General features: G+C 51.1%; 1 protein-coding gene across 1 annotated transcript; it reads right to left on the reverse strand.

The window, feature by feature from the left end:
* Positions 1–2,375: 2,375 nt before the first annotated feature.
* On the reverse strand, positions 2,376–10,110 carry LOC307068456 (acetylcholine receptor subunit beta-like; the record flags this gene model as incomplete). The annotated part of the gene is given in 12 exon segments (XM_079726330.1): positions 2,376–2,489; positions 2,795–2,957; positions 3,297–3,478; positions 3,973–4,196; positions 7,154–7,363; positions 7,827–7,974; positions 8,340–8,448; positions 8,553–8,662; positions 9,200–9,244; positions 9,829–9,968; positions 10,054–10,074; positions 10,077–10,110. Coding segments are annotated over 12 exon segments (1,500 nt in total).
* Positions 10,111–10,912: the final 802 nt, after the last annotated feature.

Genomic DNA, 10,912 nt, shown 5'->3' on the forward strand with positions numbered 1-10,912 from the left:
GTCCACGTGGCCCTAGATGCGGGATGGTGAGCAGGGGGCCCCGAAGGACTGCAGCCTTAGCTCGGACTTGGCCTCCACATGCTTGGGCATGTGGTGCAGCTCGGGCGACAGGTAGAGACAGGGTGGTGGCAGGCTGGCCAGGATGCCACCCTGGCGGCCCCAGAGGCCCACGTTGGAGGGCACGCCCATCTGCTGGTAGAGCCCTCCCCAGCACCCCCACGGGTACTTTGGTTGTGGGAAGGAAAGGTCGTCCTCCTCCTCCAGGCAGAAGTCCGGGTCCTCCCAATCAAACGAGGGCATCAGCCGCAGCTGTGACATCCCGTGGCTGTGATGCGGCCTACGGAAGCCTGAGCGGCTGTAGGGGAATTGTCTGCGGATCTTCGGCCTCCGCTGGTGGGTGCAGGGGCGGCAGCTGCAGCTGCAGCTACAGTTGAGGAGATGATGGTAGGAGGACGAGGAGTAGCAAGTGGGCCGGGCCATTCTCACTTCCATAGAGTCCAGGGTGCAGTGGACGTGGATGTCTTTGGGCTTGGCTGGAGGATGTTTGTGGGAACTTTCACAAGCCTGCGAGATTTCATCTGTGGGAAGCGAGAGTCCATGAGGGCAGGGCAACTGTCAGAAGAGTTCAGGGTTGGGAACCTGGGGACCTTGGTTTCTAGGGCCCTGGGAATGGCGGGGGTGGTGTGCCCCCTACCTGTCTTCTGTACTTACTTTTCTGATTAATCCAATACATGGCCTTGTCTAAGGCATTCTGGAGCCCATGCCATATCTGGGGTGGGGTGGGGTGGGGTGGGTGAAAATGAAGGCCAGGCTCTCTACCCTCACCCCCATTCCCAGCCAAGACCGTTGCTGCAGACGGAGGTGCAGTCTGCAGCTGGTTCCCACCCTCTGCCCTCTTCACCCCTACTGGTGGTCCCCAACCATCGCTGACCATAGTTGCCATGCTGATCCCAATGCTGACAAGAATGACAAGGCCCAGCAGCAGGAGTAGTTAGTCCTCCACATTCTGGGTACTTTCTTGGTATTGATGGCAGCACCCCAAGTTGTCATACCAGAGCCGGTTTTCCATGGTGGGGGGGCGTCCTAGGGCCACCTGGACCGTGGGATGCCCCCTGCCCACCGGCCCTGACCCACAGTGAATTCATGCCAGGACCTGGGGACACCCACCAACAGGTGAGGGAGCATGGTCATAATGAGGCAGGTTGCAGGGAGTCACAATGCAGAGGTGCCCAATCTTTCATCCAATCAGCAGGCCCTTTATGTGGCCGTCTCTGCCCTCGGCTCCCACTACATGGAGCCTAGTCCCCAGAGTTCAGTCTCTCCTTCTGTCTCCATGGGGCCTTGCTTAACTTGATTTGCAAGCAGGGTTGCTACAGATGAGAGACAGTCTTCATAGTGACTGGATCATGCATATAGCATTTCCTCCATTTCATTGTTCGAGACATTAGGGCAGCTTATGTAGCCTGTTGGGCTTCTTAGAACTAGCCTGTAGTTCTTTAAAAGTTTCAAGAGAAGCCAAAAATCCAAATTTCTCTGTGAAATATCCACATTTTAAAAGTAGCAAACCAATTCAAATTTTAAACTCTGCGGGCCAACAACATGGGCCACACAAAACACACCAGTTTGTAACCTCTGATGTATACTGTATAATGCTTTTGTTCTCATCTTCTCATATGATCCTCAGACTAGGCAGCAGATATTATTATTCGCTTCATTTTACAGATGGAGAAACTGAGGCACAGAGCAGTTTAGTAGCTTGTCCAAAGTTTGAGCACCAAAGCTGGAACTTGAGGTTTTTACAGTGTGCTTTTTTATCCTCATTACAAATGCATCCTTTTAGAAATAACCTTTTTTTATCCTAAAGATAATGCATATTACAAAATACAATAAAGTACAGAAAGGTCAAAACAAAGAAAAAACGACCACTAGTCCCAACATGCAAACATAAGCACTATTACTAGTGTATTTCCTTACAGAAAAAAAAATTTCCCTATTCATTCAGTCAGAGGTTCCGGCTGTATAGGGTAGGATCTGTGCTAGGTGCTGGGGATATTACAGTGAACAGCCATAGTTCCTGCCCTCAGAAGGCTTACAATCTAGTGCTTGTTCTTTGTTCCATTCATTGCCAACCTAGATGTGAATATCCAATGGAGCTTCTTCAAGAAGCCAAAGAGTAAATAAGCGGATAGTGCATGTCAGGTGGGCCCAAGACCCCCAGCCGCCCAGTCCCACTTGGGCTTCCTCCCTAGAAACGAAATGAGGAGAGGATTGGACTCCTAGTGAAGGAGTTAAGATGCAGAAAGGGATAGGCCTTGAGAGTACTACCGAACTCTCAATTCAACTGGCTGAGGACCTCGGTCTCGGCCCTCTCGTCCTCAAGGAAAGGGGTCGGGAGGGGGCAAGTGGTACGTGGCGTCCAGAAAGATGACGAGGGTCCACAGGAAGAGGCGGTCCACCACCATGGCCACAAACTGCCAGTCCTCCTTCAGCTGGGGGTAGGAAGATTAAACTGTTCCTGGGCTCCAAACCCCCAGGGAAGGCGGCCCAAAGACCCTGTACTGCACCCACGCCCTCCAACCACGGCTTTGAGACAAGGGCGGGCCCGCAGAATAGCAGAGAGCGAAACTGCGGGCGACGGATGTGAGTAAAGAACAAGTGGGAAGCCAGGGGGCGGGACCAAGTGAGGCAAACTTCCAATCAGAAAAAAAAATCGAGTTCTGGGGGCGGAGCCTAAGTTTGCCAGTGGAGCCAAAGCCGCCCAGGCCTTGCCTTAGCCCACCCTCTTTGGAGTCACAGCTTCGTGGTCCTCCTGTTCCCACAGCTGTTGAGCGGTGTAGCTGATTGAAGAAACAACCTCCCGTAGGTCGGGAGGCAGACACACAGCCCGGCTTGGACCATCGATAAATGGCCGCAGGTCCGGGGCAGACAGTTCAGGCTGGAACGTGGAAGAGGCGAGTCTGTTTGGCCACGACCGGGGCACAAAGACGGCCTGCGTGGGTGCTCTAGGCCCCGCCCCAACTCCCTCCTCCAACGCCCATCCAGGTTTCCAAACGTGAGAGAGCCCTTCAGGTTCTCTTCAACAGCGGCGACCTCTCTAGCCTTCCGCAACTCCTCCTATTCCCTTACGCTTTAGTTCCCACCTCCCCGCAAAGTGGACAACAGAAGGGGGACTACAACTCCCATGATGCTCAACCACGAAATCCTCTGAGAGCTTAGGACGCCTGCCTCCGCACAGTCTTCTGGGAACTGTAGTTCGCCCTCTCCCTTCTACATGGGCCATGGAGAGTAGATACTACCTGTTGGGTTTGGGGAAGAGAAAATCATGTGGTGGCTTGCGGATGAAATATTCATCTGTTCCCCGACCCCAGCCACTTCCTGGAGAATCCCTGAGAGGTATAGGAGGTGGCTCCGGTATCTGGTCTCTCTCAGGTTTGGGTCTCTTCAGACCCAGATACGGAGGGAGTTTGTGGATAAAGATCTGCAGAGTAGAAGAAGAGGCGTGTTGGAGGGGGCTCTTATGCTTTCAGACCAGAAGGGAAGCCGCCAACCACCTCCACGGCACGTGCCCATTCCTGCTCATGCGTGCATGCATCCCACAGATGAAATGCAACTACACAGCCCAAGAGTCCTTAAGGGGGTTAGGAGGCATCCTGACTGGAAAGAAAAGTTCTGAGGGCTTCCACCCTGATAGTACCTAACCCTGAGAATGCTTCCTTGGGACCCACGATGGGCAGTATTGATGAAGAGAGTCTGGGATCTACGCAGTGTTAATGATGGGAGGATAAAATTAATTGGGCAACATTTCAACACCCAAAGACCTTGGCACTTTGACGCTCTACCAGGAGTTGTAGTTCTCCCTCAGGTCTGTGAAAGGGAAGGTTGAAAGTTGGTGGGAGTGAGGAGCGATACCTGGACAAAAAGCCAAATACTGGGATTGAGAGTTAACACAGGTTGGAGAGGAGATCTTCTTACCTGACGGACCCAAAGGGGCATTTGGTGGGTGTGGGGTGAGCGATGGTGCAGGTTGAGGACTACGATGTTAAGGATGACTGAGAAGGTGACGAGGACCATGGTAAACATGAGGTATTTGATAATGACGGGGACAGACAGGGAGGTCTCAGGCACTTTGTCTGCCAGCAGCAGCAGGAACACAGTAAGGGTCAGCAGGGCAAAGATCGAGAGCCCCATCTGCTCTACTTGGGGGACAGAGGGGTAGGCGGAAGGATTAGGCTTTGCCAGAAAGCAATCTCCCTGGCATGATCAATGACGTGTTTCCAGGCCACTCAAGGACAGGCTTTTGGAAGGGCCAACTGCATGCAAATAACTCCTACATTTATACCTCCAACCTGGACTGATTCCCCTAAATTCCACACTTGTATCCACCTGCCTACTTAACCTCTCCATTTGGGTGTCCAATAGACATCTCGAACTTAACATGTCCAAAACTTAATTCCCTCACCACCGACTCCTCCCACTGTCTTCCTCAGTTCATAAATGACAACTCGATCTTTCCTGTGGCTCAGGCCAAATCCCTCGGAATCATTCTCAGCTCTCCTCTCTCTCATCCCATATGCAATCCATACCAAACCCTATTGGCTCTACCTTCAAAATATATCCTGAAACTGATGACTTATCCCATCTACCACTACCATCCTGGTACAAGCCACCATTACCTCAGATCTGAGTTATTATAAAGGCCTCCTCTTTGCTTCATCCTTTGCCCCCCTGCTGACTGTTCTCAACAGAGCAGCCGGATTGATCCCGTTAAAATGTAAATCAGATCATATCACTCCAGTGGTTTCCCATAGCCTTTAGCATAAAAGTCCTTACTGAAGTCTACAAGGCCTTCCCATTTGCTCTCTGACTACATCTCATACTGTTTTCTCTCTTGCTTACTTCTTTCAGTTATTACTTCATTGGTTATTTCTTGAATATGCAAGGCACACGCCCACCTCCGAGCCTTTGCATTCACTGTTAACTCCTCCTGGTAATTTCTTCCCCCACATATCTACCAGGGTCATTCTCTCACTTCCTTCAAGTCTTTGTTCAAATATTGATCAAACATTCCCTTTTTAGTGAGGCATTCACTGACCATCCTATTTTTAAATTGCAACCCCTGTGATAAACCATAGCGGAAAAGAATATGAATATATATATATATATATATATATATATATATATATATATATATATACACATATATATATATATATATATATATAAATGAGTCACTTTGCTGTACAGCAGAAATGAAACACAACATTGTAAATCAACTATATTTCAACAAAATTGTTTAAATAAATAAATAAATTGCAACCCCTACCCCCATTCTCATCCTCCCCAAACCCTTTTCCTGTTTTTCCTTCTTAGGAATTGACCTCTCCTAATATACTATCTAGGACTACCCTGGTGGCACAGTGGTTAGGAATCCGCCTGCCAATGCAGGAGACACGGGTTTGAGTCCTGGTCCGGGAAGATCCCACATACCGCAGAGCAACTAAGCCCGTGCACCACAACTACTGAGCCTGTGCTCTAGAGCCCGTGAGCTGCAAGTACTGAGCCCAGGCGCCACAACTATTGAAGCCCGTGCGCCTAGATTCCGTGTTCCACAACAAGAGGAGCCACCGCAATGAGAAGCCCGTGCACTGCAACGAAAGTAGCCCCTGTTCACCACAACTAGAGAAAGCCCCCGCGCAGCAACAAAGACCCAACGCAGCCTAAATTAATTAATTAATTTAAAAAATAATAATATACTATCCAATGGGTTTATTTATTTTGTTTACTGACTGTCTGCCCCACTAGAACATAAACTCCACAAGAGCAGGGATTTTGTCTGTTTTATTCACTGATGCATTCCCAGTGCCTTGCACATTACAGATGTTTAACAAATATTGTTAAATGAATGAATGGACCAACCCCTGTAGCAGGAACTATATAGCAAATCGAAGGATCTGAAAATGAAACCTAGTATATAAGAATATGCCAGGTGGCTGGTTATTACTGTGGCATACAACAGGCACTGAAAACTTCATGGAAGGTATTGAAATAAATAACTATTATGGTCTGTTCTACTTGAGTCTTGTAATATTGGGTCCCAAGATTTGCCTTGCTCCAGGAAGAAGGAGAAGTTACATGTGGAAGTGTGTTCTAGAGATTCATCACTCTCCTTCCCTAGACTGAGAGAGGGCTTGATTACACAGAGAAGGAAAGAGTGTGTTTTCTGTTTGTTTTGTTTTGTTTTTCAGGCCACAGCAGTAAAAGCCCAGAATCCTAACCACTAGGCTACCAGGGAACTCCCAGGAAAGCATGTTTTGAATATGAGTGTTTAGGATATCAGTCTCTGAATCAGACTAGTACTAAGCAGGGTTGGAAGAGCAACACTGCCTCTCTCTGTGTAATGTCAGGTGAATGACTTCAACTCACTTAGCCTCTGTGAAACGGGAAGACAATTCAGTACTTACCTCACAGAGTTGTGAAGATTAGAACTGAGTTAATATATGTAACACATTGTTTTTATTGTCTTATAGCAAGTGCTGAAAATTAGAAAAGACTATACCTACACTTACACAAAGCTTACAGAGTACCAGGCATAGTTCTATTAACTCCGTTAATCCTCAAAATAGTCCTATGGGGGAGGGACAACGACTGGCCTATTTCCAGATCAGGACACTAAGAGATTAAGGAATTTGTCCAAGGTTACTCTGTTAGCATATTGTGCTGTCTCCCAGAGAAATGTTGGCTATTATTTCCAAGGGAGATAGGAGGTTAAGGGACTAGTAGGCGGCATTTGACAAGTGGCGGGGGGGAGGATGCCAGGAATGGGGAAAGGGAAAGGAAGCGTTAGCTAAGCCTGGGAGTTTGTTGGTCAGAGGAGTGGCAGTTCCAAGGATGAGATCCTAGGACTCTGAAGGGAAGAGTTCAGAAGTTACTGGGTGCAGAGAAGTGAGCAGCAGAGGGGAGGTAGAGCTTGAGGTTGGAGGGGAAATCTGGATGCAGAGGCAAAGGCTCTTCCTGAAAGGAAAACCTGGGTCAGATTGCTGAAGCACAGTTCATGAAGGCTTCAGTTGGCACGAAAACCTTCCCTGTATTATAGGCGAAGAGGAAGAACCTGAGCAATTGGTAAGAAGGAGTGCTGGGCCCCTTCCCCTCTTACCTGCATCTGGTGGCAGGTAGAAGACGAAGATGGTCAGAAGAGTGGTGAGGATGCGTGGGGCAATGACGTTGACCAGGTAAAAGAGAGGCTTCCGGCGAATGATGAGGTAGAAGGTGACTTCTTCACGCCATCTTTCCCCCCCTCCCCTAGGATCCACTGGAGGCTGGATTAGCCGAGAAGGCTTGTGAATAATCTCCCATTGACCATTCTCGTGGGGGGCGGGGGAGGGAGAAGAGAAGGTGACACAGATGTGGAACCTGTCTTTTTTGGTGCCAGATACGGCTTTCTTTTTTTTTTTTTTTTTTTTTGCCTCACTGCACCACTGCGCTGCTTGTGGGATCCTAGTTCCCCAACGAGGGATTGAACCCGGGCCCTCAGCAGTGAAAGTGTGGCGTCCTAACCACTGGACCACCAGGGAATTCCCAGATATGGCTTTCTCTGCCACATCCTAGAGCAGGGGGGACTGATGTAATAAGGGGCTAGCTACGGTCCCTGGGCTGGACAGCCCATCTCTAATAAATCTGAGCAAGTCTCAATTTCCATAACCATAAAATATAGACAGTTACACCTATCTTGCTGAACCCACAGGGACTCACTGATGGGAGTATATTTATCAGCCTGTTAGAAACTGGAAATCATAAAGCCCATGGACATGGGAGCCATGCCCACTCACCAATAAAGGTGCCTTCATGAATATGCACTTCCTGCCGCTCCTGCCCATCGGGACCCAAGCCGGTCTGCAGACTGACTTCTGAGCTGTCATAGCTATAGGAACTGAACACCATGGTGCAGTTCTGCCAGTCAAAGGGGAAGTAGGTGACCGGGATGGAGTGGAGAGTCACTAGAGCTGCCAGAGAGCTGGTCAGGGCTGGGGGAGTTGGGGAGGTCACAGGGCAGACAGGGGTCAGAGGATATGGGGCACTAGGGAGATAGGGACCACCAGGGGAAGATCCCAGAGAAGTGGAGTCACAGAGGAATAAGAAGGTTATGCGGGGAGGTCATGGACAATGGAGGGGGGCGGTCACTGAGGAAGACTGGAAGTCAATGAAAGTGGACAGAGAAGACGAAACTCAAAGGAAAATCAGAAGGGTGAGAGAGACGTGAGGGTCATGGGGATAATGGAGGAGGGATATCCGAGTGAGGGTTTCTAAGAGCGCCTTGAGCTTCTCAGGTGGGGCCCGGACACCTGGATGCTGCAGCTGCTGCGATAGGTGCCCGGGGGCTGCCAGCGCACGGAGCCGTCGGAGGACACCACGATGCTGATGTCCAGAGCAACGTCAACATTTCCGTCGTTGCTGCAGGGAAAGAATCTTCTCATCTGGGATCAGGCCCCTCCCTCCGGAGGCCGCGCCCCTCCAGAGGCCCTGCCCCACCTCCCAGACTTTGGGAACATCCTTACTTGTTTAGGAGCACCACGTCTGGTAGCCACACGGATTCGGCAGTGATGCGGAGTGAAGCGATGCCCTCGTGCTCCTCAGGGTCCCAGCTCAGCCTGTCGTCAGTCCACTCCTAGGGAAGCAGAGGCTGAGGGGCCGTCTGGGGCTGGGGGCTGGAAGAAGTGCTGGGATGTGCGAAGGAAGCCCAGGCAGGGAATGCAAGGGAGGAGAGCCGCGCAGGCATGGTCTGTGGTTCCGGAGGCCGGGGCTCTGTTTAAGACTCCAGCTGCACTCTTTGGGACCCTATCAACTAATTTCCCCTTCTCTCTCATCGGGCCCCAATTTCTTTTTTCTGTAAAAACGAGGGGGTTGCACGCTAGCCTCTAAAACAGTGGTTTTCAAACTGCAGTTAACGACCCTTTTCATAGGTCCGGAATCAAATGAGTGGCCCCAAACCAGTGTTAAAAAATTTTTAGAATGAAAAATGCATGGAATGCAGCTCCCATAGTAAAGACAGGTATTGTTTCCTGAAGCTTCTGTTTCAGTTATAAATGTGTTTTCTGAGGTCGTGATGCAAAAAAAAAAAAAAAATCTTACTGGGCGGGACATTCGAGGAAATTGTAAAGGCAGCGGGACGCCCGCCCTTTCCACCCTGCGGGGGTCTCCGTACCAGGTCTAAGGAGACCTTTGTGTTCATCTCCTCATCCTTCTCGTTCTAGAAGGGAAAAGTTTAAAGGGTAGATATGATGGCAGTGTAGAGAAATGAGGGGCTCGGTGGGTAAACTCTCCCTGGAAACTCCTCTCTTTTTCTGAGTCGCACCCTCTTCGGTTCAAGCCGACCTCCTATAAACTGCGTTGGCTTGAGCTCCGCCTCTATCTCGTAAACGTCCTGCTGGCCATACAGCCAGCCAGTTCATTTATCTGTCCCAGCCCCAGCCGGAGTGAATCTCTGCCTGCTGTTGTTTATTGACCCTGTCCGGCACCAAGGTCCGCCCCAGCCTGTGACCCCGCCTCAAGGTCCGCTCTCTGGCCTGTCCATCGGCCCCAGCTCCACTTTGAGATCCGCCCACAGGCCCGTTCATCATCCTGCCCGGCTCAATCCTGGCCCGTCCAGCAGCCACGACCACAGCTTGTCCATTGGTCCGATTTCGAACCAATCTCTACTAACGGCCCGTCAGTCACCCAGCCTGGCCTCGCCCCGGACCCCGTCCCCAGTGGTCCCTGGGTACCGCCCTGCCTAAAGCCACGCACCCCAGCCGGCTCGTGGGCCAGACCTCAGCTCCCCGCGTGCGCCCTCACCAGGCTGATTAATTGCGCTAGGCTGAGACCAATGCTGACCCCGAGACGGTCTCCCACCTCCCGCGCCGGCCTCACCGAGCTATCATAGCCCGAGAAAAGTTTCTCGCGGACTCGGCTGTCTGCCTCCGAGCCGCGGGCGCCTGGAGGAGGAGAGAACTGAGTGAAGCCCTGGTGCCCGGCCACGACCTCTGGCCCTGTCACTGTCCCTTTGAGGCCCAGACTTACCCGGGGCGAAAGGCGCCCCAACGCCCCCAGCAGCAGCACCAGCGCCCCTGGGGTCATAGCCCGCCGCGTCGCTCAGTGAGTCCCCTTGGGTGAGCCGCCAGGACAGCAGCGCAAGGGAAGTGACGAGGCGCCCAGGAATGTGCACCTGTTATTGGGGGGCAGCCGCCAGCCTACCCGCCCCGCCCCTGGGACTTCATCCCTCCCCGAGCAACTGCCAAAGTCTGCTACCCACAGATGGCAGACAACACTTCAATTGTATAAATCATCTTTAATTGAGAAAGCATGGAGTGGAGACTGGTCCCCCGGGAGCAGAGCCTTTTTGGGTACCTAACAGCCAGCTGAGGTAAAGCAAGTTCTATTCAGTTAGAAGCTGGAGGGGTGTATGTGGTCTAGAGACCAAGAGGCCCTCACCCTCCTTGGCCTGACCTGTAGGGGAGGAGGGTGGGACTTATTGCTGAATTGGTATCTCCTCATTTGAGGGGGCTCAAAGCTATGTCCCATTTGTCTTTTTTATTCTAGACCCATTACCCTAAAGACCTCAGCTTTAAAGGGGACCTGGAAGGAATTCCTGCTGAGGTAGCTAGGTGTTCATGTCCCCCCCAACCCAGGCACAGGTCCAGCCATGCCATGGCTCTGGCCCCTTTCCCATCCTAGCTGCCCTTCTATGAGCCAGGGATTCCTTGCGAAACTCCTCTGCCCTTCCTCAGCCTCTGTTCCCTGGCAGGACCCCAGCTGAGTTGCAGGAGCTAGAAACTGCATGTAAAAAAATAAGGTTAGCATTCTATAGGAAGAATACGATTTTTGGAAAATTGTCTAGGGAAAACAAGAAGTGGTTCTTGATCCATCCAGAACTTAGTTC

The sequence above is a fragment of the Hyperoodon ampullatus genome, assembly GCF_949752795.1.
Source record: "Hyperoodon ampullatus genome assembly, chromosome: 19".
Lineage (NCBI taxonomy): Eukaryota > Metazoa > Chordata > Mammalia > Artiodactyla > Ziphiidae > Hyperoodon > Hyperoodon ampullatus.